The sequence below is a fragment of the Daphnia pulicaria genome, chromosome 4 (genome assembly GCF_021234035.1).
Source record: "Daphnia pulicaria isolate SC F1-1A chromosome 4, SC_F0-13Bv2, whole genome shotgun sequence".
Lineage (NCBI taxonomy): Eukaryota > Metazoa > Arthropoda > Branchiopoda > Diplostraca > Daphniidae > Daphnia > Daphnia pulicaria.
In genome coordinates, this window is record NC_060916.1 from 12,294,035 (window position 1) to 12,320,984 (window position 26,950).

At 39.5% G+C, this 26,950-nt stretch overlaps 7 protein-coding genes and 2 long non-coding RNA genes across 10 annotated transcripts; 3 read left to right on the forward strand and 6 right to left on the reverse strand.

Moving 5' to 3' along the window:
- Window positions 1-656: 656 nt before the first annotated feature.
- On the reverse strand, window positions 657-2,221 carry LOC124337730 (ionotropic receptor 93a-like). The gene is made up of 2 exons (XM_046791759.1): window positions 1,097-2,221; window positions 657-1,023 (listed from the first exon to the last, which is right to left on the reverse strand). The coding sequence occupies exons 1-2, from the start codon at window positions 1,228-1,230 to the stop codon at window positions 657-659; spliced, it is 501 nt and encodes a 166-aa protein (XP_046647715.1). The 5' UTR covers window positions 1,231-2,221.
- A 6,441-nt stretch (window positions 2,222-8,662) lies between these two features.
- LOC124337732 (glutamate receptor 2.7-like) lies at window positions 8,663-11,849 on the reverse strand. The gene is made up of 11 exons (XM_046791760.1): window positions 11,724-11,849; window positions 11,545-11,633; window positions 11,388-11,469; window positions 11,135-11,293; window positions 10,863-11,058; window positions 10,573-10,790; window positions 10,372-10,503; window positions 10,146-10,294; window positions 9,548-10,075; window positions 8,847-8,894; window positions 8,663-8,777 (listed from the first exon to the last, which is right to left on the reverse strand). Exons 1-11 carry the CDS (start codon window positions 11,847-11,849, stop codon window positions 8,663-8,665), a joined length of 1,842 nt encoding a protein of 613 aa, XP_046647716.1.
- Window positions 11,850-15,819: 3,970 nt separating this feature from the next.
- Window positions 15,820-16,839, reverse strand: LOC124337193 (heat shock protein beta-1-like). Its single transcript, XM_046791293.1, has 6 exons — window positions 16,771-16,839; window positions 16,513-16,692; window positions 16,376-16,451; window positions 16,272-16,317; window positions 16,096-16,205; window positions 15,820-16,028 (listed from the first exon to the last, which is right to left on the reverse strand). Exons 2-6 carry the CDS (start codon window positions 16,684-16,686, stop codon window positions 15,946-15,948), a joined length of 489 nt encoding a protein of 162 aa, XP_046647249.1. The 5' UTR covers window positions 16,687-16,692; window positions 16,771-16,839; the 3' UTR covers window positions 15,820-15,945.
- A 96-nt stretch (window positions 16,840-16,935) lies between these two features.
- LOC124337158 (small heat shock protein OV25-1-like) lies at window positions 16,936-18,333 on the forward strand. The gene is made up of 3 exons (XM_046791240.1): window positions 16,936-17,625; window positions 17,695-17,928; window positions 18,009-18,333. Exons 1-3 carry the CDS (start codon window positions 17,404-17,406, stop codon window positions 18,216-18,218), a joined length of 666 nt encoding a protein of 221 aa, XP_046647196.1. The 5' UTR covers window positions 16,936-17,403; the 3' UTR covers window positions 18,219-18,333.
- Window positions 18,334-18,911: 578 nt separating this feature from the next.
- LOC124337190 (protein lethal(2)essential for life-like) lies at window positions 18,912-20,091 on the reverse strand. Its single transcript, XM_046791288.1, has 6 exons — window positions 19,992-20,091; window positions 19,647-19,847; window positions 19,509-19,584; window positions 19,386-19,431; window positions 19,205-19,314; window positions 18,912-19,127 (listed from the first exon to the last, which is right to left on the reverse strand). Exons 2-6 carry the CDS (start codon window positions 19,839-19,841, stop codon window positions 19,042-19,044), a joined length of 513 nt encoding a protein of 170 aa, XP_046647244.1. The 5' UTR covers window positions 19,842-19,847; window positions 19,992-20,091; the 3' UTR covers window positions 18,912-19,041.
- Window positions 20,092-20,411: 320 nt separating this feature from the next.
- On the forward strand, window positions 20,412-21,343 carry LOC124337180 (small heat shock protein OV25-2-like). The gene is made up of 3 exons (XM_046791273.1): window positions 20,412-20,692; window positions 20,768-21,001; window positions 21,066-21,343. The coding sequence occupies exons 1-3, from the start codon at window positions 20,504-20,506 to the stop codon at window positions 21,207-21,209; spliced, it is 567 nt and encodes a 188-aa protein (XP_046647229.1). The 5' UTR covers window positions 20,412-20,503; the 3' UTR covers window positions 21,210-21,343.
- A 215-nt stretch (window positions 21,344-21,558) lies between these two features.
- LOC124337432 lies at window positions 21,559-25,881 on the forward strand. The gene is made up of 5 exons (XR_006917360.1): window positions 21,559-21,680; window positions 21,743-21,907; window positions 25,106-25,214; window positions 25,629-25,727; window positions 25,825-25,881. It is a non-coding gene; the product is annotated as an uncharacterized LOC124337432 (long non-coding RNA).
- Window positions 22,193-24,749, reverse strand: LOC124336942. 2 transcript variants are annotated; one of them, XM_046790890.1, is made up of 5 exons: window positions 24,622-24,749; window positions 23,118-24,549; window positions 23,026-23,058; window positions 22,804-22,956; window positions 22,193-22,720 (listed from the first exon to the last, which is right to left on the reverse strand). In XM_046790890.1, exons 2-5 carry the CDS (start codon window positions 24,472-24,474, stop codon window positions 22,233-22,235), a joined length of 2,031 nt encoding a protein of 676 aa, XP_046646846.1. In that variant the 5' UTR covers window positions 24,475-24,549; window positions 24,622-24,749; the 3' UTR covers window positions 22,193-22,232. The 2 variants fall into 2 exon arrangements, with proteins under 2 accessions (XP_046646846.1, XP_046646847.1); XM_046790891.1 differs by lacking the exon at window positions 24,622-24,749 and having other exon boundaries at window positions 23,118-24,602.
- On the reverse strand, window positions 25,420-25,891 carry LOC124337423. Its single transcript, XR_006917351.1, has 2 exons — window positions 25,833-25,891; window positions 25,420-25,752 (listed from the first exon to the last, which is right to left on the reverse strand). It is a non-coding gene; the product is annotated as an uncharacterized LOC124337423 (long non-coding RNA).
- Between the last annotated feature and the right edge of the window lie 1,059 nt (window positions 25,892-26,950).

The following is a 26,950-nucleotide window of genomic DNA, read 5'->3' on the forward strand; positions in this document are numbered from 1 at the left end:
TGTCGACTCGGTGACGTTTCGTTTCCCTGACATTTACTTGTTCTTTCCTAAATGTAATGCTCTTTCCGAATTCCTCGACTGGATGGCCGTCAAAACATAATTTATTATACACCAGAGACCGCTCCATATCGCCTTTATAGACACGGCAAAGAATTAATAATGAAATATGCGGGAATATGATATGAGATGCTTCACATCTTTCATTCAAATGGGTCGTATGCTCGTTTGGTCTATGTAGCCTAAATCCGCCGCACCAACCGCTTGAGTGTTTTGTATTGAATTTTCTTGTTTGTAGCATTCAGCTTGATTTGATGAAAAGAGGCGAACCATTTGTGTATGAAGTTAAAGGTTCAGGTAAAATTGGAAAGATGTTAATGACTGGAACTATTGATGTTTACGATGTCATTAATTTTCTTTGATAGTATTTAGTTTCGCCATCTTTGTTACTAACTCTATTGTGAAAACTGTACTTTCGAATTGACATTCACAAGTTAAATTTGTTTTGCTGGGCACTACGACAAATATGTGTATTGATTAAGCCACAAAATGTTTCGTGTTACGTGGTGTGATGTGTTACATTCTTTGGATTTTTGCGTGTTTCAGTATAAGCGGGCGAAGGTTGCATCTAAGAAAAAGTAAGAGGATGAATCAAATAGTTATTGTTTCATTGGTGCGGGTGTTGAAAGGGTTTCTCCTTTTATTTTGATTGCCGCAGACTTTTCTTGAAAAGTGTTTGCCGATTTATTGTCGAATTTCATTTGAGCTTGTTCCAAGCGTCGGCGATTGCGGCTAGGCATTGAAACGATTTTCTCGCTAAGAAATGCCAAAAGTGAAAGGCTAAAACCCAGCAGCAGGATGACAAAAGCTCCAGTCAAATTCTTGAGGGTCAGAGCCGGCGGTTTTTTACTCTTTAATTTCAACATGTTGCTGCCTTTTCCGATATTTTTCAAACACTGAAGCGGCATAGGTCGTAGCATGACATCCCAGTAGTCGACTAATCCAGCTTCTATGATCTCCAACAGCCTTTTTTTTAAGCATTATTAGTCAAAATTTGACAAAAATTATAGTCAAAATCAATTTTGATTTATCTTAATACCCTTGGTTCACAGTTTTTGTGTATTTGCTGTTTTTCGGCAGTGCAAATGATCCCATCACGTTTACCAGGCTTTCTTTTCCCAATTGCAAGTTGCATTTCCCCGTCTTTTTGAAATTTTCTAAAATGATGTCCATGTGGTAATGTAATCCCTAGAAGTGAATGCAAGAGAAGCTTAGTATGTAGATAGATTTTTCTTGCTTTCATACAATTTCCCAAACTCTTGCCCTACATCCAAGTAAACGTATTTCGATCCTGGCGTTAACAAACGGATGCATTCCGATAGTTTGCACCGAGATTGTGGGGAGTTATTCAACCGTTCTCCTAGTTTCCTGAACGCTTTATTCGTGGAGTTTATATCCTGTTGATTATCGATTGAAATGAACGAAGGTAATCAGCAACAAATCACTCGTCAAGTAAAAATTAAAAGGTATTGAAACTTGCCGAAAGATAATAGTCTGTGGCACCTCCTTTTCTAACAAGCAATTGAACATCCTTCCTTTCTGGTATTTCGTAAGGCGAGTTTACCAGCGGATTATTGATTGGCGTCAACACGTAGGTAGATAGCGTCGACGTGTAAGCTTGGACGAAAATGAAAGCGGCCACACTCCAAGCCCCGGCAACAATTCGAAATGGCAAGCGATTTGATGGGCAAGGTCCAGCTATTTTAATAATTCAATAAGAGTAATAATCTATTTCTCTCTTGGGCTATTTGGTGTTGGACAAATTATTTCTCGTTACCTTGCAACAACAAATTGCTCAACACGTAGATAAAGTGTTTTCCCAAGGTTGCTGTACACGCTAGATGACTACCGTCACCCTGTGCCTTTGTCTGCAAGGTTTTAACTCTATTAGGTCGTGTAAGTGAAGAGCTTGTTTTGAGTTGATTCTCCTGGAAATATCGTTGCAGGAGATACAAAATGAATATGACGCAAGAAATCGAAATCACCAGTCCCACCCAGATCTGTGGCATATAATGATTGCGATTAATTGATATTTCTCGATCGAAAAAGAAGAGAAAGGAACGAAAAACCACTTTACCGGCCATTGAAATGGTTTAACGACTGCGTAAATATTGACACTTTCATCAGGGACGTGCATCAATAAAGAAGCTGAGGTGAACACCCACGGCACTGTTATGTCGACAATTTGCTGGTGTTCTTGTGTGGGAATAACATCTTGAAGCAGCAAGTCACATTGCTGTAATCAATGATTTTGAGATAATTATTAGTTGGTTAGATTATATACTTGGGCTTTTCTAGTGTATAAGAGTTAACAAGATCAAAACATTTTTTTTTGCATTCATTGGGTCAATTTTTAGTTACAACTACCACTTTCTGCTCGAGTTTGATCTATCAAAATAAATAAATTAAGAACGACTCAACTTGATTCAACAAATAGCTGAAAAGTCCTTTTCCATTTTCCGATGGTTCCAACTTTTGTTCCGTTACGCGGACCATTTCGTACCTAAGAAAGAAAAAGCATTATTTTCCTATTAGCTGGGTTATTCAGATAAAGGTGGAATATTAATTAATTGATTGATTTTTAATACATTACGTGAAATTAAAACGGTGTCCTAAGCAATCGAGTATGACTCCTCCCTTCAGCGGCCCTCTTAGTCCTTTAGGGTTTCCACTCCACCGCGGCTAAAGTGACATTCAAATTAGTTTTCTTAATATAATTACAAGTACACTAAATTTGATAAATACCCAGATAACCCGGAGGTGTTTGCCGTTTAGCTGATGAGATGGCGAATACATTTGTGTGGAGTAACCAGTAGCCCAAATGTGAGAGAAAAATGTTAAAACGATTAAAGTTATAGTTATACCCATTGCATAAGCCACAAATTTCTTGTCCGTTTTCCCTGAATTCTTGCGTCTTTCTGAAACCTTGTAGCCTACTTCTACCTGGTACCTTCGACTTGTTGTCGACTCTTCTCTCGTATCGTTAATCTCTATGACATTTATAAGTTATCCTTAAAAATGTGCTGCCAAGCAACGTGAAGGGCTATCACATCCCTTCACTGATGTGTGTCAAAACAATCTGTAAGCTATTAAATATGAGAAAACGTTTTGTCAGGTTGAGTTCCGGGGATAGAAGACGCCGACCGACGGCTTGACTTGATTTGAAAATCTTTAAATTATTTGTTGTAGATCAGAATGATCGGGGTCGTTCGATTCGTTTGCTTCAGTTCGTAAAACGCACCCCAACCAAAACAGGTGTGCATGTTTCAGGTTGGGCGACATATTCCAGCACGGGCACATTAATATGAATGCAATCAGTTGTTGACTGTTGCAGTAAAGCGGTCATACAATATTTATTTGAACTTTTGAATTTCTATTCGAATTTCGAATGCATCGAATTCGAATTGATTACCGTTATTTTAATTTACGGCCGGTCGGTAAACGTTGCCGTCCGAAAATTTAATTGCATTTAATTCGTTAAATAACAATATTTTTTAGAAATAGAATAATGTTACAAAAAAGTCAGTTAAATTCCACTAAGATTTCAGATATAATTTAACAGAATTTAATATCAAATACTTTTGTTATCGAATTATTTAAATTTGGCAAACATAAAGCATTGTCGATAGTTATTGAACGCTGTCACCGACTCACTGTCTTTCGTAGAGAAAAAAAGAGTTTTTGTGAGATGTTTAATGGATGCAGGCCCCTTCTGGCCTTCTCAACTGTTACTGCAGAAAAACCGCAGCTTCGTCTTCTATAGACTTAAATTCTTTCTGATACGATTCCTGACAAGTTGTTTCGGTAACAATAACAAATAATTTCATCTTTTCATTCTGTCACTTGGCTGTTTATGTTTGTTTTTTGTGTTACCCACTATTTTACCAATCTATAATGTCCGAACATTCATGTATAAATGTTTTGTGTGCTCAGCTATGGTTAAAAGTACTTAGCCTAAACTGACGGGTCACTCACGTAATCTTCTTTATGGATTCTGCATAACAACTTGTAGTATAGTCTTAATGGGAATTATGGTAGCTAAGTTGGGTTCAACAGTTTCGATAAACATTAGAATTCTTAGCATGTTCTATATTGCACCATTAAAGAAAGCCAGCCAAGAATGAATCTATATTTTTGTTAACCTTGTAATCACCCTATCAGCCCTTTATCGTTTAGTGTTAATGATGGGGGCATTACTGAACATTGTGTTTATACAATCAGTTGTTTATGGTTGACAGCATTTAAAAACTCTTTACAATATTAATTCTTAATCTTAAAAGATGAAAATCAATACACCCAGTCATTGTTTCAATTTTTGTCTCTATTTTAGAGATCTTAAGATGCAATTCTTCAGCTGCTTGAAGGACTCTACGGTTCTACACATTCCCAACCCGGAATATGTCACGTCCAGCTAGTCCAATTAGAACTCCCACCAGCTTATCAAAATGGACAACTGAATATGTAAGTGCCAAACAATTTCAACTATTATGAATTGTCTTTTGGGGTGTATTTCGTTTCGTATTTGATCTCGTCGACTACGATAGGAAATATTTGTGCGGAGAATGTAGCATTACTGCGGTACAGTAGTTTTGCACCAGTACTTTCAATGCGTCCCAAGAATTGTTTTTTTTTTTTCTTCATTTATTTGTCTACATTGACTTTTGTAAGCCAATCTATTTTTCCGGTTTACTTATTGATTAGTATTAAATGAACACTGTACAGCAAAAGTAGGATCGTAAGTGAGGATCAAAGAGAACATGGATTGCTAACATTTTCGCTACAAAACCGAAAGAGTATTATAATTTTATGATTCCAAATATACTCGGTTTAGATCTCGACCGTTATGTGGCCGTCTTCGCAGCCGCCCATTTCTTGATCAATTAATATCGATTGATTTCCAAACTCGCCTTTACTGTTGACTGTGCACTCTCCTTTGTGGTGATTTTTGTCCAATCAATTTTGATTTTCCACGTTGGCTAACTCTCTTTGATTCGGCGAATTTCCTGTATTACTCCGAGATTTTTTGAAATTGACGACTGCGGCGGATAGGGATCGAAATTATCTGTTCGCACAGGAAAGCCAAAAGGGATAGGCTGAATCCAAGCGAAAGGATAATTAAAGCCCCGGTCAAGTTCTTGAGGGTCAGAACAGGCGGACGATTTTTCATCTTGAGGGTTTTGCTGTTTTGTGGTTTGTAAACGCTTTTGATGTTGTTCAGACATTGAAGTGGCATTTGGCGGAACCACAAGTCCCAGTAGTCGATTCGTTCAGTTTGCATGAGCTCCAACATTCTATAATTTCATACCGTGAAACAAGAAAAAAGTTAGATGAGATCATGTTCAATTTTTAAACTAGGAAGGCGATTGAAGCTGACCCTTTACTGATGGTCTTGGTGTATGGGCTGTTTTTCGGTAGAGCTAACGATATCATGGCTGAAGCGAATCCCTCCCTCGCCATTTGCAAGTTGCACCTTCCCGTCCTTTTGAAATCCTCTCTGATAGAGTCCAATAGATAAGCGGGTGCCTGAGTCAAGAAAATTTATTTGTCATTTTGTTTAGAGTCAATAAGAAAATTGCGCGTCACATCTATGAAGGCATTTTTTGATCCCGGAAATAACAATTTGATGCATTCTGACGGATTACTGCATCGAGATTGTGGGAAGGAATTTACTCTCTCCCTCAGTTTCACGTACAATAATTCTGAATTGTTATTAACCTGATGAAGACAAAATAGCGGTTGTTTAATTTTGTAAAATCATTGCACGACAATTCACAGATTTTGAACAGTGACCAATTTTGTTAGTACCAACTCACCGAGAAAAAGATATCCGTAAACCCTCCTTTTCTGACGAGTACATTGATATACTTGTTGTCAACGATATCGTGGATAGAATTAACCAGCGGGCGATTGATTGGCGTCACTACGTAAGTGAAGAGAGTCGAAGTGTACGCTTGGACGAAGATGAAAGCGGCCAGGCTCCAAACGCCAGCGACAAGTCGAAACGATGGGCGATTTGATGTGCAGGGAAATCCTGTTTTTATATCGAGCTCCGTATCTAACGTGGATCTTTTTGATATTTTTTGGTTGAATCAAACCTTGCGACAGTAAATTGCCAAACACGTAGATATATTGGTTGCCAGTATTTTCGGTTGTGTCACGCAATAAGCGATGATTAAGATAGCGTTGCAAAAGCTTTAAAACGACAATTACGCGAACAGTTGAAATTACCAGTCCCAACCATACCTGTGAAATGTCATTTTGGTACAAAGAAAAATGGCACTCGTCTCCCCCTTTGAACGCAAATAATTTGTTTTTTGGGTTACCGGCCATTGGAAAGGCTTGATGACAGCTTGGACATTGGCCGTGTCGTCTTCAACGGAAATGAGTATACCGAAGCCTCTGTAAATCCAAGGCACTGTCGTATCAATGATTTTGTGGCGTTCAAGTTTGAGCCACATCGTGCAGCAGCAAGTCGCACTCCTTCAGGCAATTTGTGGTTAGTTAACACTTGGTCAATTTTGATAATTCTCTTTTTTATTAAAAAGTTAAATGCGGGTGTTAAATATTCAATGGGTTTCATCGTAAATAATAATCGCTAAAATCATAAAAACCTGATCAAACAAATAACTGAAAAGTCCTCGTCCATTTTCAAATCTGCCGTAGTTTATTTTTCAAAAATACGCGCAATTATAGAACTTTGTTTGAAATAACCGTAATTCGAATTGTGTTCTGACGTGAAATTCAAGCGGATGGCCAGGTATTCGAGAATGACTCCACCTTTGAGCAGCCCAGTAAGTCCTTTAGGGTTGCCACTCCATCTCGGCTGAAATTAAATTAAACATTTAGCGGAACATTTAACGGATTCGCTAATTTTATACCCATTTAACGCGGAGATGCTGGCCGTTTAGCGGATTCGACGACGGATGCATTGACGATGAGTAGCCAATGGTCCAAATGTTCGACCAAATGATCACAATGACGATAGTTACGATAGTTACCATTTCGGATTTTTTCTGGAATCGAACCGCGTCAAGTCGATGTCAGAAAAGAATGTCTTCTCTCCTCTGATTGTGGTCGCTTACATATATCTGGGATCTAAAAAAACTTTTGATTATTGAACCTAAAAAAACGTAGGTGACAGTTGCTTGGCAACGTAAAAACACCATAACGAAGCAGTTCTGCCCGCTTCTCTTCTACTCATCTGAATACTCATTAATATTTCCTCATCTTTTGCTCCGTCGAACGCATTCTTCTGAATATGGAAGGGGCAATTTGTTCGGCTCGTGTGCGTCCGACCTTTCTGAAATTGTTGTGCCAGAACTGCGATCTGCGATGTTTATCATTCATGTTCCTGCATGTTTAGTAAGGCGTTTAATAGATTGGCGCTAGCAATTTTTTTCTAATCTGCTCTTGTACACGCACTGTGAAAAGCTCAAGTCACTTTAGGTTTTTACTATTGGAGTTGGTAACGTTATTTTTAGTTGTAGTTAGATTTGTAAATGTACAATGATGACTCTTTGGTAGGATGCGGATGAGCCAGATGGGCATTTGGTAGCTAGCAATTATTTTTATTGTTTGTCCCATGATACAATTGCTTGTGTATTTTTCTTTTAACTCGTACGTAATTTCTCGGCATGAGCAGTAGTTACTAGGAAACTTGTTTGTTCTTAATGAGAATCAGCTCCCCTTGTGTGCTGTTTGGCGATTTATTGATGACGCAATCATTTCTGGCTTTCTCGAGACGTCGACGGTTGCGAGTGCAATCATCAGCTCGACAAAGAAAACCAAAAGTGAAATCTTACATCCAAATGAGAGAATGATGAAAGCTCCCAATTAAATTTCTGATAGAAAGGGAAGGTGGGTGATTTTGGTTTTCCATTTTCAGGGTGTCTCTGCCTGATGTCTTCTGGGCGCTTTTGATGTTTCCCATACATATAAGTGGCATCGGGCGGTACCTAAATCCCATTGGTCGATTATTCCGGTCTGCATCAGTTCCAACAACCTGTTGAATTAGCAATCGCCAAACGGTGTAGTTGAGTGCGATCATTTGTCTGCGTATGTAGCAGTAAGACCGTTACTGACCCTTGACTAATAGCTTTTGTGTACATACTTCGTTTAGGTAAAACTAAAGAAATCATTCCTTCTTCTCTTAATATAGCATCTTATGCCAAGCGCCAGTTCCATTTTCCATCTTTTTAAAAGTTGTCCACGATTGCGTCCATGAGATAGGGTTAGTGCCTATGGATTTTAATTTTTGTCAGATTCGACTTATGTGGAATACGCCAAATAACAATTTACATCCACGTAGACGTTTTTTGATCCCGTTGATAGCAAATCTAAGCATTCTGATGCGAGAGTGCATCGAGATTGTGTGAAGGAGTTTATCTTGTCGCCTAGTTTCCTGAATAAAACTCTCCTATTACTGTTCTATAAAAAAAATTAAACCGAAATGAATTCAAGTGAACAATAATAAGTATCAACGTTTGATTCAAGCTTGCCGAAATTAGCATGTCCATCATCTCAGCTTTTCTGACAAGTAGGTTCATATTATTGTTCTCTGCTATGTCAAAAGCGGAACTAACCAGCGGTTGATTGACTGGAGCCATTACGCGTAAGTGATGAGCGTCGATGTGTAGGCTTGAACGAAAACGAAAGCGGCTAGACCCCAAACGCGCCAGCGACAAGGCGATACGGTAGGCGATTTGATGTGCCATGAAATCCTTAAAAGAAATATCGATTTTCGTGAATAATGAATGGAATTATTTTTCTTTTTTTTTCTTTTATCAAACCTTGTGACGCGGCCCAGCGAGTCCTTCAGGGTTTCCACTCCATAGTGGCTGGAAAAGAACCCAAAAGAATTAAGTCATCTATCGTAAGCGAGGCAACTTCAACATCCAAATCACAACATCAAATATTCAACATCTTTAACTTGTGCGAAGTATAGCTCTTATGGGTCATTCGGTCCCTTTATTAAAGGTTCTTGATCAGTTTCAAACGATATGCTTTCGCGTTTATATTTTATTTCACTTGCTCAAGTCAGAGACAGGTGAACTATTCTGTCTGATCTATCTGACAATCCCGCATTGATTTTGGAGTAACGTATTCCATTAGGCTTATTCGAGAACTGTTGATCAATAATCAAGTGAAAATTTTATGAATTCACTTTTACGGATTCCGTCGAAAATGTACCATTTTTGGTCCATTACGGAACTTAATGCGTGTATTATCTCATGTTGTATTGTTCAGAATGACTGGGAATTTAACGAACGATGAAAACAAAATACGATTAGGTTACATAAGCTTTTTGAGCATCGCATAATAGAGAGTAATATTTTTAAATAGGTTGCAACTGACAATTATCTAAGAAAATACTGCTGGGAATAAAAGCTGTAAGATGAAGGTAAATTATTCTTTAGAAGATGGTCGTTAGCTTTTATGCGTTGTCCTGGGATTCGTTTTCAATCATTTCGACACATTAATTTATACAAACCCGATCTCAATGTCAATTGCGGGTTCCTCTTGCGTATTAATTTCATTGTCCGTGGATTGGTTTTTAATCATTTCGACACATAAATTTACAGACCCGATCTCAACGTCATTTGCGGGTTCTTCTTGTGTGTTAATTTCATTCGAGAGAGTGTTAAGTTCAACCTCAACATTGACCGCTAGCTCTTGATTCATTTCGCCAGACCTTCCAGTATTACTCCGGGCTTTTTCCAATCGCGAATTTGCTGTATTACTCCGGGATTTTTGCAATTGACGACTGCGGCGGGTAAGAATGGAAATAATCTGCTCGCAAAGGAAAGCCAAAAAGGATAGACTGAATCCAAGCGCAAGGACAATAAAAGCCCCGGTCAAGTTCTTGAGGGTCAGAGCAGGCGGACGATTTTTCATCTTCAGGGTTTTGCTGTTTTGTGGTTTGTAAACGCTTTTGATGTTGTCCAGACATTGAAGTGGCATCGGGCGGAACCACAAGTCCCAGTAGTCGATAATGCCAGTTTGCATGAGCTCCAACATCCTTTTTGATTGATATTCCCCGAGCGTTAGATCCATTTAAATTTCAAGTATTAATAGTTCAGATTTCTTACCCTTGATCAACAGTCTTGGTGTATTTGCTGTTTTTCTGTAGAGCAAATGAAATAATTGCATTTGAGAAGCCATCTCTCGCCAGTTGCAAGTTGCATTTCCCCGTCTTTTTGAAGTCTTGTCTGATCGCGTCCCTTAGGTAAGCCGATGCCTAGGAAATTGCAAGGTCGTTGTCAATCCAATCAATTTTTATGTGGCTAAACTAAAAAATATTCGAATGTTTATTACGTCCACCAAAATATTTTTCGATCCTGGTTTTAACAGACTCATGCAGTCGGACATCAGGCTGCATCGGGATTGCGAGAAAGAGTTGATTTTGTCCCATAAAATTGAGTACAGCAAGTCTGATTTGTTTTTCTTCTATTAATGAATTGAATCGAATGAAATTCAGGAATTTCTGGGAAGAAGAAATTATTTTCAGGGACTTGCCGAAACCAAAATATCTATGATTCCTTCCTTCCGGACCAGGACGTTAACATCCTCTTTGTCGGCCAAGTCGTAAACGGATTTGGCTAGCGGAGGGTTGACTGGAGTCACTACGTAAGTGAAGAGAGTCGATGTGTAGGCTTGAACGAAAACAAAAGCGGCTAAACACCAAACGCCAGCGACGAGGCGATACGATAGGCGGTTCGATGTGCCATGGCCACCTGATTAGTTTTTGAAGTTAGCTCTTTGTAAATGAATGAATTACTTCTTCAGCTATTTTATTCGTATCAAACCTTGCGAAAGCAAACTGGCAAACACGTAGATGTATTGTGTTCCGGGGTGTACAGTTGCAGTAGGACCACCGGTTTCATCTTTTTCATCGTCTTTTGGATTTCTTGATTGTTCTGATGGGTGGTGTGCCATATTCCTTTGCAGAACAATCAGGGCTAATATGACGCAAACCATCGAAACGACAATTCCCAACCACACCTGTGTATAGTACGGAAGCGAAATTAGGATATCAAATGGAATGTTTTATAATTGCAAATGTTCATTGTAGGGCTACCGGCCATTGGAATGGTTTGATGACAGCGTTGACGTTAGCCGAGTCATCCTGAACGGGCATAAGCAGAGCGATGCTGCTATAAACCCAAGGCACAGTCATGTCGACTATTTTAAATCTCTTGTCCGTTTGGACCACATCGTGAAGTAACAAGTCGCATTGCTGCAAATAATTTTAATTAGTTTCTTATTGATTTTACGACTTGCGACATAGATTAATTTGCATAGTGTAAATTTAAACTAAATATGTGATGAACCTGATCAAACAAATAACTGAAAAGTCCCCGCCCGTTTACCGGTGGCTCAAACACAATTTCCGTAACTCTGACCATCTCGTATCTGCATATTTCCAAAATTTCAATAAGTGTGAGACGCTTAATGATATTACAATTTTTGAAAAGTTAAATAATTTACGTGAAATTAAAACGGATCGCGAAGTAATCGAGAATGACTCCACCCTTGAGCGGCCCCGGCATCCCTTTAGGGTTTCCACTCCAGAGCGGCTAGAAATGAATTAAAAATAGCAGTCATTAACTTAAGCTGTTTAAAAATGTATTTCTGAAACAAATAGCAACAGTTATCAATATTTTTACCCAGATAACATGAAGATGTTGGCCGTTGAGGGTATTCGATGTCGCTTGCAACGACGACGAGTAACCAATTGTCCAGAATATAGAACCGACGACTAAAATGTAAATTAAATGTGAAGTTTTGGCCATTACGGACCGACGATTTCTAGTCTGTGCCAGAAAAGAATCTGACGCCTCCCCGTTTGTTGCTCTTCTTTAATACACACCCGACCCACCCAGTTGACATCAATGCCTATACTGTCGCGGAGACTTGATATTTCAAGTAAAGAAAAAAAGAAAATAATAATAATACAAGTCGCTTAGCAACGTCAACCCGGTTAGCCTATGTGTCTAAAAACAGCCGTTATCCGTGTAATCAATTAGTGAATATAATCTTTTTCTATTACCGACCTGCATAGTTGATGTTCGTTGAATCTTTGGTTGCGCACCCGTGTATGTCGGTCAGCGACATTCCGCAACATCCTCTTGTATCCGGACGATGGTTCCGCCAGAATGACAAACATAGTAATGATTTCCGCCACGGATCATGTCAAGTTACACACACTATAGCGTTCCAATTAATCTATTTCGTTCTTCCCGCATTTAGTATGCAACATCTATTGCAACAGTTGGCTGAATTGATAAGGAAATAATGCAAGTGCTATTCTATATTTTTTTTTTTGGGGGGGGGGGGGTTCATGTGATAGCATGGGATGAAGGCCCTTTTAAGCGTTTTTTACGGTTTTTGTGCACAGCGGAATTTTCATGTCATTATCTAAAATTCTCTTTGAATTTGGAGCAAGTGTTTACACGCTCAATGTCAAATCAGAAACCGGCTGCAAATCCAATTGGAGGTTTGCACGTGCACAGTTCAAGTATTTAGATGAGAAAATTGCTTTTGCGTTGAGCATGAGCAGCTTTTGTACTTGATGTGGAGGAGGTATTGTTGCGCATCAGTGAACTATGCAGAGTGTCCTTAGTAATGCTATTCTAAAATTAAGCCGGGCCAACGTCGTTTTTTCGCATTGCTATTCTTCAGTTTGTGATGTATATCAATTAGATATGTTGCTAGGCAAGTAGTGCCAATAACCCGCTATTCGCAAGAGTATTTGAGTATTTCCTAAGAAATTAAGGAATCCGGCAACGGCTATGAGCAGACGAACAAGGCATAGAGTAAAAACAGGAAGACACTCGTTTTTCTTCAAAGAAAATGACTAATTAGATTCTCAGAAAAGTGTAGCCTGGTTAATAATTAACCGTGTTCGTTCAATCAAAAAATATCGGTGACTGACGATGCCTACATGGGTTGGTGGTCTTCTTATAGTTGTTGTTTGATCTGTATGGGTCGTGCATCAAATTTCCTCTGATAAACTACCCCTTCCGATCGATAACAGTGTATTGAATTCTTATGGTTCTGCCGAGAAACAAACATGGGATTGCGTGTTGATTAATAGACGACGTTTGCAGTAGTTTCTCGTCATGCTTTTCGCTAGTGGTAGTTAATTACACATATCGCTGGAATTAATGAAAACAATTGTTTAGCATAGACAAATTTTTTCCGAAGCTCTCCAAAATCGGAATTTCCACCGAAATATTTAATAATTTATTACTACAAAGAATTTCTGAGCATTTCATTTTACTGTACTAATGAATCTCTTTGCTAACTGTGCCAACTTTTTTTGTTAATTTTCAGGCTGCACTTGTTTGTCGACCTTTGTTCTCCGAGCTTCCTCCAAGCGTCGGCGGTTACGACCGGGCATTACGACGATCTGTTCGCAAAGGAAAGCCAGAAATGAAACGCTGAATCCAACCAAAAGGACGACGAAAGCTCCAGTCAAATTCTTCAGCGATAGTGAAGGTGGGTGGTTTTTCTGCTTCAGCGTCGTGCTGGTCTCTGTCGTGTGAGCGTTTCTGATGTTTCCCATGCATTTACGTGGCATGGGGCGGAACCACAAATCCCAGTGGTCGATGATTCCAGTCTGCATCAGTTCCAATATCCTGTTTGAAATATCAACCGCGTAAATCCCAATCAGTTTCATTTTAAAAGTTTAATTATTACGCACCCTTTGCTGATGGTATTTGTGAATTTGCTGTTTTCCGGTAGAGCGAATGATACCAGCGCGTTTGAAAAGCCATCTCTCGCCAAATACAAGCGGCACTTGCCCGTCTTTTTGAAATCTTCTCATGGCGTCCATTATGTAAGACGATCCCTGCGGAGAAAAATGTTTTATCCGCGAGAGTAAAATAACAGGAAAATAATTTCAATTCATACATCTATGAAGACGTTCGTTGATCCCGGCGTCAGTAAATTAAGGCAATCGGCTACTTGGACGCATCTAGATTTAGGGAAAGAATTGATTCGATCCCGCAGGGCCGTGTTCAATGTCCTGTTGCTGTCCTGTTTTTCCGCAAATCGAATTAGAATTCCGTTTGATTTCGAACCGAGAAATAATGAACTTGCCGAAAAATAATAGTCTACCAGCCCTGACTTTCGGATGAGTACGTTCACTTCCTTTTTGCCAGGGATGTCGTAGGCGGAATTGATGAGCGGGAAGTTGATTGGCGTCACCACGTAAGTGATGAGAGTCGACATGTAGGCTTGGACGAAAACAAAAGCGGCAAGACACCAAACGCCAGCGACAAGGCGAAGCGATAGGCGATTCGATTCGCAAAGGACGCCTTTTATTTGAATTAAAAAATTAATTTTTCCCTCGTCGTTAAGATTTATTACAGATTTCATATCGATTCGCACCTTGCGACAACAAATTGCCCAGCACGTAAAGGTATCGAGTTCCGGTGAATTCTTTAGCGATGCAATTCGCGATTTGATTCGCCACAGTTTGATTTGCGCTGGATTGTTTCGGGATATAATTTGGGTTAGACAGTGATCGATATGGCAGATATCGTTGCATCAGAGTCAGAACGAAGGTGACAACAGCAATTGAAATGACCAGTCCTATCCACACCTAGAAAAAAAAATTTTTTTGCGATCTTTTATTATTGTTGATAGTTTCAATTGTTTTTTTTTACCGGCCATTGAAACGGCTTGATAACAGCGTTGACGTTAGCCACTGAACGGGTATAAGTATAGCGAATCCGCTATAAATTCACGGCACAGTCATGTCGATAATCTTTTGCCGTTTGAATGTTTGGGCCACATCATGAATCAGAAAATCGCATTGCTATACAAGATGTTTTAATTTGAAATTTCACCATTTATTTGAAATTTCACATTTTGAATTTACCTCGTCATATAAATAACTGAAAAGTTCTCTACCGTTTACCGGCGGCTCAAATCTATTTTCAGTGACTCACCATTTCGTAACTGCGCAAGTTCACAACAAACAAACGAGAAATTGCGGATTGAATTATTGTGAATTTCATTTCTTTAAATTCTCTCTTACGTGAAGTTGAAACGGTTGGCCAGGGCATCGAGGACGACGCCACCTTTGAGCGGACCAGACAATCCTTTAGGATTGCCGCTCTAGAGCGGCTGCGGAATCGAATCAAATCAAATATTTTACGCCCGGAAGCAAAGTCATATTACGCAATTTACCCAGATAACACGCAGGTGTTGTCCGTTGAGTGGGTTAGGGGACGGTTGCATTGACGAAGAGTAACCCACCGCCCAAATGTGAAATCAGAAAATTACGATGGCGGTTGAAACTGTGGCCATTTCTCGGACACAACCGCTGCCAGGCGGATGCCGGCAATCAATGTGAATTGTCTCTTGCTGAAAACGCTCTTTTACCTATCGTTGACGCGTTGACATATCGTTGATGCCTATAGGAAGATAATAATAATAAGTCGCATAGTAACGCGAAGAAGTCTCGCATAACATTTGAATTAATTATTTGGAGACACGGCCTTTATTCTATTGTTGTATTATTCTAGTTTTTTCGCTTGGTTCTTGTAATTTTTCCGGCTCACCTATTATCCAAATGCGGAATTAATTTTTCATGGCACCCAAAATAATTTAGGATCCGCAGTGAAAACAAAAAGAAGGTTACTCAGTCCGTCGATTGTGTGTGATTCCCTTTTCAGTTGAATTCTTAGCTTGTTGCTCTATTAATTTCTGTTGAACGTTTAAATCAGTTAATGGATGAAAAAATGTTTTGAATTCTTTCTGTATTTGAAACTTGAATAATTCAACATGTTCAAGTCAGCATCAACACATTTTATATAGGATTAAGAAATTGAAATAAAATATTTCTTCTTAAAATTAAAGGTAACAATTAGATGCAGCCTAGTTCCCTGGGTTGGGAGTGGGGACATTACTTGATCCAGCTGAAGGGGCCATCGTGATGGGAATAACACGTTCATTCGAACCTGGAATTATATATAGAACACAAAATTAGGGTCTAATTATTTTCTCCCCGTTTACAATATTTGTTACCTTTCAACATCATTTTCGGAGCCATGATGGTCAAAATTCCTTCCGGCGACATGGTGGACGTTACCGACTCGTGATTCACTCCTTTAGGGATCGTGACTCGACGACGGAATCTGAAAACGGACAGAAGTAACCGTTAAAAATTTGATCACTTAAAATGTAAAAGCAAACAAACTTACTCCCGAGTAACACTTCCGAATTGATCCTTGCGTTCTTCATGCTTGGCTGTACAGAAAATTGAATTAATACCGATGCATATTAAAAAATTATTCAATCACCATACCATTAACGATGATATCCGTGTCCGTCGTCTTCACAGAGATCTCACTCGGTTGGAAATGCGAAACATCCACCATCACCTTTTTAAAATCATTTACAGGATGAGACGTTAGGCTAGTTTAAAGAAATTCAAATCATTACCTGAAACGACTTGTCGTCTTCCTTGACGCTGGACAAGAGTTTTCCAAGTTCTCGGTCCATGTGACGCATCGATCTCCTCATTGACCGCGGGACGATGTTGAAGCCGCCAGCTGAGAACGGGTCAGCCCAGGGCTCCAAAATCGTATCCATATCGAAAGCAGGTAGAAGAGCCATAATTGTCTACAGCAAAGATAAAAGTCGAAATTTAAAGGAATATTTTAAGAGAGATGAAACAGTGATAGAATTGAATTAACTTACAATTAACCAGAGAGTAATCAAAGACTTGTCACTAAGAGCAAGCAGTCAGCAATGAACGTCGTAGCGAGGGATGGTCTTATTTATATTATTTTGTTTAACATGGCTAGAGCTCAACGTTTTGGCGACGAGTAAACGTTGTTACACGGAAAACATTTTCACTTATACCTAGAAAATCGATTTCTTTGAATCTGATTCGTTTCTCCCCATGCAATCCAACTCGCTGAAATCAGTGATTCGATTTTTTCTCAGATTACAATATCATTTCACCAAAGAAGAACCGTCGAAATTTAAACATTCAAATCTTATCCGTTAAAAATTCGTATGCATATCGCAACACTCTCAATTCCCATTGCGCTACACACAATTTTTTTCTGTTCAGGGAATTCGACAACTTTTTAGCTCCCAAATCGCTAGGGTATTTATTCAGGCTAAATTCGTAAGCTGCTATTGATTCAATTAACGTCGATGAATAGTATTTTTAAAAACTTGATTCGACGTTTTCAAGCCCTAATCTCCCAAGAGAAAACGGTTCCCTTTATAAGGCGTCGGCTTTCGTGAATAGCTCAGTCGAGTTGTTTGGTATAACGAGCGAACACATAATCATTAACGTTAATTATTTCTTTTGCATTGATTATGGATCTGTGGTGTTACGATCCTTCGTCCGACTATTGTTGCATGGGTAGACCTTGTCCGTGGAGAGATAGTTGGCGATGTTTTCAACCGGAGCCTCTGTTCCGCTGGGCGGACACGTCTCCGCTTCATTCTCTCTTGTCGCACGGCTTTCTGCCCAGCACTCCGGCCGGAAGGACATCAGGAGCGGTTCGAGAAGTTGAGTGCGACAAAGACAAGTATCAGGTAAAACAAATCCAAACCGTTTTTGCCAAAATTTTACACCAAACATAATTTGCGATTTTATCTATCAAGGTGACTCTTAACCTGGGAAACTTCAAGTCGAACGAGATCAATGTCAAATTAGTTGACCAGACGTTGGTGGTTTGCGCCGAGCATGACGAAAAGCCGGACGAATCTGGCCACATCTTCCGTCGCCTGAAGCGTCGCTATTACCTCCCGCCGAACGTGGACTTTGATAATTTGAATGCAACTCTGTCCGATAACGGTACGCTGGTAGTCTGTGCGCAAAGGAAGGCGATTGAAGCGGTTAGTACTTCAATTTATTTTATTTTCTATTAGCGCTTTGCTCTGGAAAATCTTTTAATTCGATTTAAATCATTTGATAGGGAAATGAGCGTGAAATCGAAGTTAAAAAACTACCCGCAGAATCCAAATCGCAGCCTCAAGTATCCGAGAAGACGGAACAAGTTACAGCTGGTACCGAAAAATGTCCAGAGAAATGTCAAGAAAAATGCGCCGAACAGGAAACTGGCAAAGAGAAAAGTGGGAAAAGTACCAACATCCCCGTCGGTCGTGAGGTTGGCGACAAGAAGTGAGAAAATGCCGAAGATGGAAGTAAAAAAAAATCAAGTTTAGAAATTTGTTGTATCATTAACATTTTACTTAAGTTTAAGTTCTTGCTTACGCTCAGCGTATCCTTTAATAAACATTGAAAACTTGATTTTTTTTAAATTTGATTTTAATTACAAAAATGTTTCGCTCAATTGACGCAATCGGGTTTTATCTCTTCGGAAACTTGGAAACCTGAGTTTTAAAAAGCAAATTTTCACGCCAGTAAAGCGGTTGTTTATTTATTGATATTTTCATTTCTTTTAAAAAACAAAAAGTTACTTTTAAATAACGTAACCTTATTGCATGCAAGCTGAATTTTTGAGGTAAAAAAAAAAGATTTCGTAATCTAATTTAATCGGTCGATATTTCCGCGTCGGCTCCGTGCTGCAATAATTAAAAAAGTTTTCGTTTTGATACCAACTGATGTTTTCCTTATTTTTTAAGCCGATTAAAGAATCTTAAACGAATCATGTGGACTCAATTTTATCTAATCCTTTTTTTTTTTGCCAACTCTTTCGCATTCCGCTTAAACCTTATCGTTAGCGCAATAGAATTAAAATGTCTTTTCCAACAAAAGCGTAGGGCGAGTCACCTATCACGCAGCAGTCTATCAGAAATGTAATAAGCATAGTCATTAGTTTAATTTTTAAGACGCTACTATAATAGAGGAGAAGTTGCCAAAATTATTTCTGTATTTCAAAGTTCAAACGGATAGCGTACCGTAAGAAACAAAACAAACATTGAACACAACCGAAAGAACAAGAAACGGTATTAAACGTTTTCGTAGTGGTTGAATTCTCCCCGAATCTATTTCTTGGATTCAATTGGAGTGGCCGTACTGCTGGATCCAGCTGAAGGCGCCATCGTAATTGGAATGACTCGTTCTTTAGCGCCTGTGCAGTAAAAAAAAAAAAAACAATTTAGCATAATACTTCGATCAGTTAAATTTAAAAAAAAAAGACCCGCTTACCTTCAAGCATCATTTTTGGAGCCATGATGGTCAAAATTCCTTCCGGCGACATGGTGGACGTTACCGACTCGTGATTGACTCCTTGCGGAATAGTAACACGACGACGGAATCTAAAATCAAAGACAAACAAATAGGCATTAGTTAAATTTAGCGATACTGTTTTTAAGGAACAATTACTTACTCCCGTGAAACACCGCCGAACTCGTCATTACGTTCTTCGTGCTTGGCTGCGTAACAAAAATTTTATAAGATTTAAAACACAAAATCAAAAATTGAAATAGAGAAAGTGAAACCTAAATAATACCTTGTACAATGATGTCCTTGTCGGTAGTTTTAACCGAGATCTCGTTTGGCTGGAAATGCGAAACATCGACCATCACCTGGAGAGAAAATAAGAAACGTAAGTCACAAAATGACAAATGAATAAAATTAATTACGGTACCTGAAATGATTTGTCGTCTTCCTTGATGCTGGAGAGAAGTTTTCCCATTTCTCGGTTCATGCGGCGCATCGATCTCTTCATCGATCGCGGCATATTCATGTTGAATCTATTCACTGCGAAGGGATCAGCGACCGACATGATGGGGTCGAACGGTTCCAACATCGTGTCCAAGTCGAAAAACGGCATAAGGGCCATGATTGTCTACACACACAATGAGAACAAACAAAAATTCAACAAATCAAGAGAAATAAAACCGGACCCTATTACTCGTTTACAATTTAAAAATTTAATTTAAAGGAAGACAAAAATATTACAAAAAAAAAAAATGCGCAAAAATTAACTTACAGAAAAACCGGGAGGATGAATTCGAACTAGATCTGAAGAGCACAGAGAGCTTTCTGGTGTTTGTCGAGGACACGGAGTCGTATTTATACCGCTGTGTGATCAACGTTGTCGAAAATCTTCCCTTGATGTTCCCAACATCTCGGAAACGACAAGATGTTAATTACCAGAAAGCGAGAAATCTCGGAAACGACAATATTCACGAGAAAAAGAGAAAATAACAATAAGATTGTTCTAGACCGCCAATTCAACGTTCCCTAATTCACTGATTCGTTGGCTAAACGGTCTCTTAATCGAGTCATTTTTGTTCACATTCTTCTCAGAATTACTAACGTACAACTTACTATATTACCCACGAAAAAGGAAATCATATCAACGTTTTGGTGTATCCGGAGGGTATCTCCTTCCAGACCTTTAAATACCCTGCGCAAATATCACAAATTGTTAGTCTTGCATTGGTGTTGCTGCTGAAACCATTTCAACTCGCACATTTCTCGTTCAAACTTTGTAAAATCATGGCCCTTTCGTACTACGACCCTTTGTCGGACCTGTATTTGGGTGTACCTTGTCCCAGGGATCCTTGGGGTGTCTGCCAATGGAGTCCAATGGCCCGTTGGGGAGAATCGCTTGTGCCGAAGGTCTTGAGCGTTCCTCTCGTAAAATATTCAGCGAATGAAATTGTCAGCGATAAGGACAAATTCCAGGTAAGTCATCATTTTAATTTAGCAAGTTATTTATGCAAATTGTATGGTCTAATATCGCCATCTCTTACAACTTAGGTGACTCTCAACCTTGGTGACTTCAAGTCCAACGAGATCAACGTGAAACTGGTCGACCGATCCTTGGTGGTTTGCGCCGAACACGAGGAAAAGCCGGACGAGTATGGACACATTTATCGTCACATTAAGCGCAGTTATTTCCTCCCACGTAACGTCGACTGTGATAAGTTGAATGCAACTTTATCGGACAACGGAACTCTGGTAGTCTGCGCTCAAAAAAAGGCGATTGAAGCGGTTAGTAATTGATTTAATCATTTTTAAAAATTGTTTCTAACGATAATTTTTTTACCGTGAATAGGGAAGTGAGCGTAAAATTGAAGTCAAACAGCTGGCGCCCGAGACTAAATCGCAGTCGCAAGTTTCCCAGAAGACCGAGAAGGAAACTGGAAAGGCTAAGGGGACTAATATCCCCGTGACTCACGAAACCGGCAAGAAGGCTTGATTAATGAAAATCGACTCAAATCGTGCTGTGGATCGAATTGTTGTGATCAAAATTCATTCATTAAAAAATTAACTTGGAAATGTATTCTGTTTTGTTTTGAAAAGGAGACGTAAGAATGGGAATAAAATTCTGAATTTTAATTTTTGAAGCCTAATTCACTTTATCACTGCGGACTCTGCCTAAATTATATAAAAATTATTTTGCTTGCTTGATTTTTCTCGGAATTGTTTTAACTGACAACCTCTCAGAAACAAATGTGACATTCATTGTGCAGCACACAGAAGCGTACCATGATGGGCCGTGAACTATAGATGGCCATGTTGTGCAGACGACGAAACGAAATCAACAAATCACGACTTTACAATAAAATGGCGCGTGACGAACGGCCGAACAGGAATGCATTCGAGACCATTTGTATGAGCCGTAGCTAGTCGATAGAAAATCATCGAGATTTCCTTACATTCGGCTATGGTAAGCAACCGATTTTAAAGCATCTTTCCAGAGTTCCATTATGACGAAAATTAACACTCTAGGATTGGATTATTATGGTTCACACTCAAATTGATTTTCAGTTACCAATGCCATACAAATGCAATTCTACATTTTTCTAGATGTTGCTCATCATGACGTGAGTACTGAGTAGTTGAAGAAGATGTTTTTAAAAATAAGTATAAAGGAACTTCCAACACAATTTATCGGTGAGTTAAGTTAACTATCCAACTTCTTATCCTTTATTTAACCTCTTTGATATATTACTGTGACTTGTTAGGAAGTTCACACTTTTAAGAAGTACTATATAGACTAGGCTATGATTGACCATTTATTTGTAAGTTATTCTAAACATGGGTAGTGACATACTTTGCAAATTTTTGAACAGCAGATCAAACTGTAACCACAAGTCTGTCGTAGTATTTTTTTAACTTTTGAACAATTCAAAGCTTTCTGTTAGTCGTAAAAATCAAACTTTCAATTTGTCAGACATGTTTGCCATACATAATGAAGTTTATTCGACAGACATGTGATTTACAATGACTGAGAAATTTCTTCTTCTAGTTTCCACCCATTGAAATGAGTGTAAGCGCCTCCACTCAAGTAAACCCCATGCGACATGCCGTTTATCTGCAACCAAATGTTGTCTCTTGCTTGTAGATGTAAAATCGATTGCAGTGAAAACGTTTCGTATCCTCGATCTTCGATGTTATTCTCGTCAGAATAACCACGCCCGACGTAATCTTTAATCAAATCACTCTCCTTGTACAAAACCACGTTGAAGTAAGCTCGACTAGATGAATGCCCAGGCAAAAACGCCAGACCCGTGAAGGAGAAAAAGTATTTTCCGGTTCGAGAGGCCGTGAAGATTCCCGATGTTAAATTCATAGCTCCTCCGACGTTGAGCACTTCACGGTCAAACGGAATGGGAGTCTCGGTCTGATCGAAGCCATAGTTTCTCTGAACGTAAAAATAGCAGGGCGCCGATTTGACGTCGGCGTAGCCTATCCATTTTTGGAATCCTATTATTGCAATAGTTAAATAATTACGTATTCCAGGCCTGTTTTTTTTTCCCGCGAAACTTGATGTTTCTATAGATACGTACCGGAGTTATCTGGTTTCGTAAAGTTGCAGTAAACAGTCTCAACCATTTCATTTCCCATGACCAAAAATAACCCGCTTTTAATGTGTCCAATCCGACGTAGATCCGCACAGGACGTTGGTATTTTATCGATGGTCTCCATCCGGCTCGTTCTCGCTGAATTTAAAACAACAAATTGATTGCTACTTTTTCTAAACGTAGGAATTGATTTAACCTTTGCCCCACCTTGTAACTCGGATGTAAGATTCGTCCTCGTTTCTGTCCAGAATTATTAATTTATCTTTCATTTTCCGTAAAAATGATTTAAAATGTATTACCGTTCAACTCCTTTGTCAAATTGGCTACAAGAAGCTGGAGATTATGCCACTCGTCGGTGATGGTTACGTCAGCGTGCTGAACGAAATTGATGGGGGCGGATAGGACGGCGGTCGAGTAACGTACGCGGATGCCTCGATTTTGTAACGAGTTTTTATCCCGCCATTGCGTTAAATTCATTTTGCTGAGCGTCAGTAGCTTTGGTACAAATTTGTCTCCGTCCCACTCGACGTGGTCTTTACTCTCTCGATAGAAATTCGCCAAATCTTCATTTGAAGTGCATCCGTGACGGGTAAATTCACTTTTGACAGATGCTGTTATTGAAATTAATTCTAGGAAATTTACTTCTCCTTCAATTCCCACCACGCTGAAATTTTTATACAGTTCCGACATATTTCGCTGAGCTTCCGCGTCCAGCTTTTTAAATGTTTTGTTCAAAGTGTAGGACATTTTATCCGGTCGGTAATTGTCGTCGTTCCAAAATACCGATTCCCACATTTGATTGTTTTGCTCTTTGACGGTCATCACGGAGAGCATCTCTTTCACCATGTTGTAGATTTCCGATTCAGAAATGGAGGAAACCATATCCGAGTCTTCGAGCGTGTCGATTAGAATGTTGGTTGTCGTTTCTGTCAGGAGTCGCTTCTCATCGTTGGCTGTCAGAAAAACTTGGTCGTCATCAAATTGTTGCAGTAGATTTTGAACCATTTGACCTGAAACAACATTATCGATGCGAATGGTGATATCTTTTGTTTGCGACACCTGTGATGCCAAGCCAAAAAGCAGTTTGAAATGGCCAAACTGTTCGGGGTTGGAGCGCATTTCAACTGCCAGTTGGTCGCAGACTTTCCGTTCAAAACACAGTAGGGAAAATTGATGCGATAATTGGAGCTGATATGGTAGCCAGTGGGTCGTAAAGTAAAAGGCTGTTGAAGGCATCGTGCTGGTCAGGATGACCTTGTCAAAAGGAATGATTTGAACTTGATGATCATTCACTTGATGGCCGACTATTTTGCTCACATATTTTGCCACTTCATTTTCGACCTTTTCGTTCCACATTTCAATGCGGAATCGGACCTCGGCTTGTTTTCTGACGTTGTTGAAGCCACTGACTGCGCTTTTATGGTCCAGTAGAGCGATGGGTGCATAGACATACTTTTTATCGTTGGGATTGGCGGCCTCTAACTTGTTATTTGCGTGTTCGTAAATGTTGACACGGAAACTTCCGTACGGCATTGAGCAAAGTTCATTGGGTATGATGCGCAGTTTTTCCCAAAGAGTGTCGCTGTCGGATGAGCAAACGAACGTCAGCAAATGCGTTGCGAATAGCGCTAGTCTCGCCACGAATAGCGGGTACATTGTGATTAAAAAATAATGACGTAACACTTTCTTGAAAACCTTGCGATTTTGCTGTCTCTTACGCAGTCGATTTATCTTTACACAGAAAATGTCAGTTGAATTAAATTATGCCTTGGCTTGGGCCTAGATACAGGTGAAATGTCTTACCTTTCAAATTTGATTGTTCTGCGGCGATTGACTCACGAGAAAACCTCTGGATGATGTAACTAAAGAGTCGACAGTTGCGAAAATGAAAAATAGACTCGGGCGATGCTACGTCACGAATGTTTGCCCCCAGAATTGTTGGCACGTCTCTGTTACTTTGTGGAAAATCCTACTACGTAGGCATGTAGCAATCGCAGCATGCAGTATTGCACAAGGAGAAACTGCGAAGCTGATAGTCTGCGTCCAATCTATTGTAAAAATAAACCGTCTGGAAAGAAGGCTAGTTCGGTGTAGCGCTAGAAATAGACGTGTCCGTTTGTCTATAACAAACATGTAAATCCTGGCCAATTTCGCTTCGCCGATAATAGAAGTAGTTAAAAAGCCTAATAGCTTTGATGTATAGCTATCGTAAAAAACCGTCTTCAACATTCTAAATTTTCTTCTTTATCTTCTTTATTTCTTTATTTCTTTTTATTATTATTTACAGGAGACCCAATCTACTAGTGCCAGAGAGATGGGGGGTAATCGACCGATTATGTTTGTGGCGATGTAAAACAGTACAAGACTGCTAAGCTGGCGGCGGCTGTTAGTATAAGGTAAGCCACCCAACGTTTTGTTACTATACGTCAAGTATCGACCAACTTGCTTCATTTCTTGCCACTCATATGGCCAATTGAATAAGAGTCATTAAGATGGCTCTCATTGCGAACACGTTTTTTTTTACACACAATTTTGAGTTTTAAGAAAGTGAGTCTAGCTAAAGAAGAATATTGGATACACAATAAGGAAGTTCAAGAGTAGTTCTATATCGAATTAATTTATTTTTTCAGAATAGGGTTGATCCCGGTACATAATAATAAAATTTGATTTCAATTCTCAAAACAATAGTATGTTCTAAATCCGACTACATGCATGTATAAATTAATTGATTGTGGTCTCGATCGCCGAAAGAAAACGTCCAACAACTTTTTCCAAATGTATTCCGCCGGATTTCTTATCTTTCTTGGTAGTCGAGGCAAAATCCAGTGTTGCCAACGTCGGCCAAAGCTCGAACGGTATTTGTCGTAAGGTCCTCAGTCACCGCAGTTTCTTGGCCGTCAGTTCGATAGGTGAGCTTAAACGGTTTGATGGGAGCTGTGATTATAATTAACATTAGTCAACTGCTGCTTGCATTTCACTCAGTAAACTTAAAAAAAAATCGTCTAGGGACTTACTGCACACTTGGACACTGGCTTGAGTTCCAGATATGAAAACTTTAGGTTGTACTACTACTAAGCCGCTGTTGCATGACACATCTATGGTAATGACAGAGCCAGGTGATGGGTTCAGTTCGTTTCCGCAGTAGCGGTCCGCTTCGTCATTTTTGGCGTCTCGTCCGCCGGGTATGAGAAGATAATCGTACAAGCAGGTCGCAACAGTTATGCCCGTTATGCCCGATGAACGGGTTTGATCGGTGTAAGTTGTACCCACAGCGGAGTTGAGCGCGGCCTTTGCGGCATCAGGGTTCGGGGCGAATCCAATTGAATTAGAACCAGAACCCACGAGGTAAACAGCAGGCGGAGTAGTGATGGAGAAAGCGTCGCCATTCGTGACCGTGCAAGGTGACAAGCACATCTTGGTCGCTTTCTACTTAATCGTATCACAGATAATTAGTTTGAAATTTTTGTTGTTTTAATTGTTTGAATTTGAATCAGCAAAGTTTATTCTGACCTGTGATGAAATCAGTTCAGTCCTGAAGCAAATGTTGTAATTTTGACTGTTGAGTTGGCGAGTTCCAGCGACGTCCATCCAGTTAAACGAGCTGACTTTGCCGCTGATGGCGGTAAAATACTGGAGACAATCGACGGGAGCTAAAAGAAAAAGGAGTCAATCGATTGCTTTAAAAAAAAAATTTTCTCACAATTTTACCGAGGTATTTTGTCCCGCACGGGAGCATTGCGATTTTAATGTTCCACGTACGGTTGATTGTCGTCCCACTTGCAAAATTGAACAAGAGCTGGACGTCGATTGGGTTATTTGACGACGTAGGAACATGAAGGTACACTAGCGCATAAATATTTCAAGTTTTACACCGACCAACTTATTTAATTATGATCTAATATTTTGCATACTGTGTTGTCCCGTGTTGTCTCCACAAATGGTAGGCACCGTATTAGATACACCACCGACCTGAAACGTATCAGTGCACGTTCCGGCTGTTGGTTGTGAGGTGGTGAAGGACACGAAATCCAAGCTGAATGGAATAGGAAAACTCATTATCATTTTTCGACAGTCAGTGGTAAAATTAACTTAAATACCGAATTTGACAAATGGGTTTTAACGATTGTTCCAC

Coding starts and splice junctions, on each gene's coding strand:
- LOC124337732 (XM_046791760.1), bottom strand. CDS start 11,849: ATGGCCAAAACTTCACATTTAATTTACATTTTAGTCGTCGGTTCTATA. Junction 8,895..9,547: donor GCAATTGACATTGAGATCGG/GTTTGTATAAAT, acceptor GTTCTTTTCCAG/CCACTATGGAGTGGAAACCC. Junction 8,778..8,846: donor TCGCTGGGCCGCGTCACAAG/GTTTGATAAAAG, acceptor ATTTCTTTTAAG/GATTTCATGGCACATCAAAT.
- LOC124337193 (XM_046791293.1), bottom strand. CDS start 16,686: ATGGCTCTTCTACCTGCTTTCGATATGGATACGATTTTGGAGCCCTGG. Junction 16,318..16,375: donor CACGGATATCATCGTTAATG/GTATGGTGATTG, acceptor TTTTCTGTACAG/CCAAGCATGAAGAACGCAAG. Junction 16,206..16,271: donor TTCGGAAGTGTTACTCGGGA/GTAAGTTTGTTT, acceptor GTCCGTTTTCAG/ATTCCGTCGTCGAGTCACGA.
- LOC124336942 (XM_046790890.1), bottom strand. CDS start 24,474: ATGTACCCGCTATTCGTGGCGAGACTAGCGCTATTCGCAACGCATTTG. Junction 23,059..23,117: donor TTTGACAAAGGAGTTGAACG/GTAATACATTTT, acceptor AATTCTGGACAG/AAACGAGGACGAATCTTACA. Junction 22,957..23,025: donor TCTTACATCCGAGTTACAAG/GTGGGGCAAAGG, acceptor TTTTAAATTCAG/CGAGAACGAGCCGGATGGAG.
- LOC124337190 (XM_046791288.1), bottom strand. CDS start 19,841: ATGGCCCTTATGCCGTTTTTCGACTTGGACACGATGTTGGAACCGTTC. Junction 19,432..19,508: donor CAAGGACATCATTGTACAAG/GTATTATTTAGG, acceptor TTTGTTACGCAG/CCAAGCACGAAGAACGTAAT. Junction 19,315..19,385: donor TTCGGCGGTGTTTCACGGGA/GTAAGTAATTGT, acceptor CTTTGATTTTAG/ATTCCGTCGTCGTGTTACTA.
- LOC124337180 (XM_046791273.1), top strand. CDS start 20,504: ATGGCCCTTTCGTACTACGACCCTTTGTCGGACCTGTATTTGGGTGTA. Junction 20,693..20,767: donor GCGATAAGGACAAATTCCAG/GTAAGTCATCAT, acceptor CTTACAACTTAG/GTGACTCTCAACCTTGGTGA. Junction 21,002..21,065: donor AAAAAAAGGCGATTGAAGCG/GTTAGTAATTGA, acceptor TACCGTGAATAG/GGAAGTGAGCGTAAAATTGA.
- LOC124337158 (XM_046791240.1), top strand. CDS start 17,404: ATGGATCTGTGGTGTTACGATCCTTCGTCCGACTATTGTTGCATGGGT. Junction 17,626..17,694: donor GCGACAAAGACAAGTATCAG/GTAAAACAAATC, acceptor TTATCTATCAAG/GTGACTCTTAACCTGGGAAA. Junction 17,929..18,008: donor AAAGGAAGGCGATTGAAGCG/GTTAGTACTTCA, acceptor ATCATTTGATAG/GGAAATGAGCGTGAAATCGA.
- LOC124337730 (XM_046791759.1), bottom strand. CDS start 1,230: ATGGACATCATTTTAGAAAATTTCAAAAAGACGGGGAAATGCAACTTG. Junction 1,024..1,096: donor ACAAAAACTGTGAACCAAGG/GTATTAAGATAA, acceptor CTTAAAAAAAAG/GCTGTTGGAGATCATAGAAG.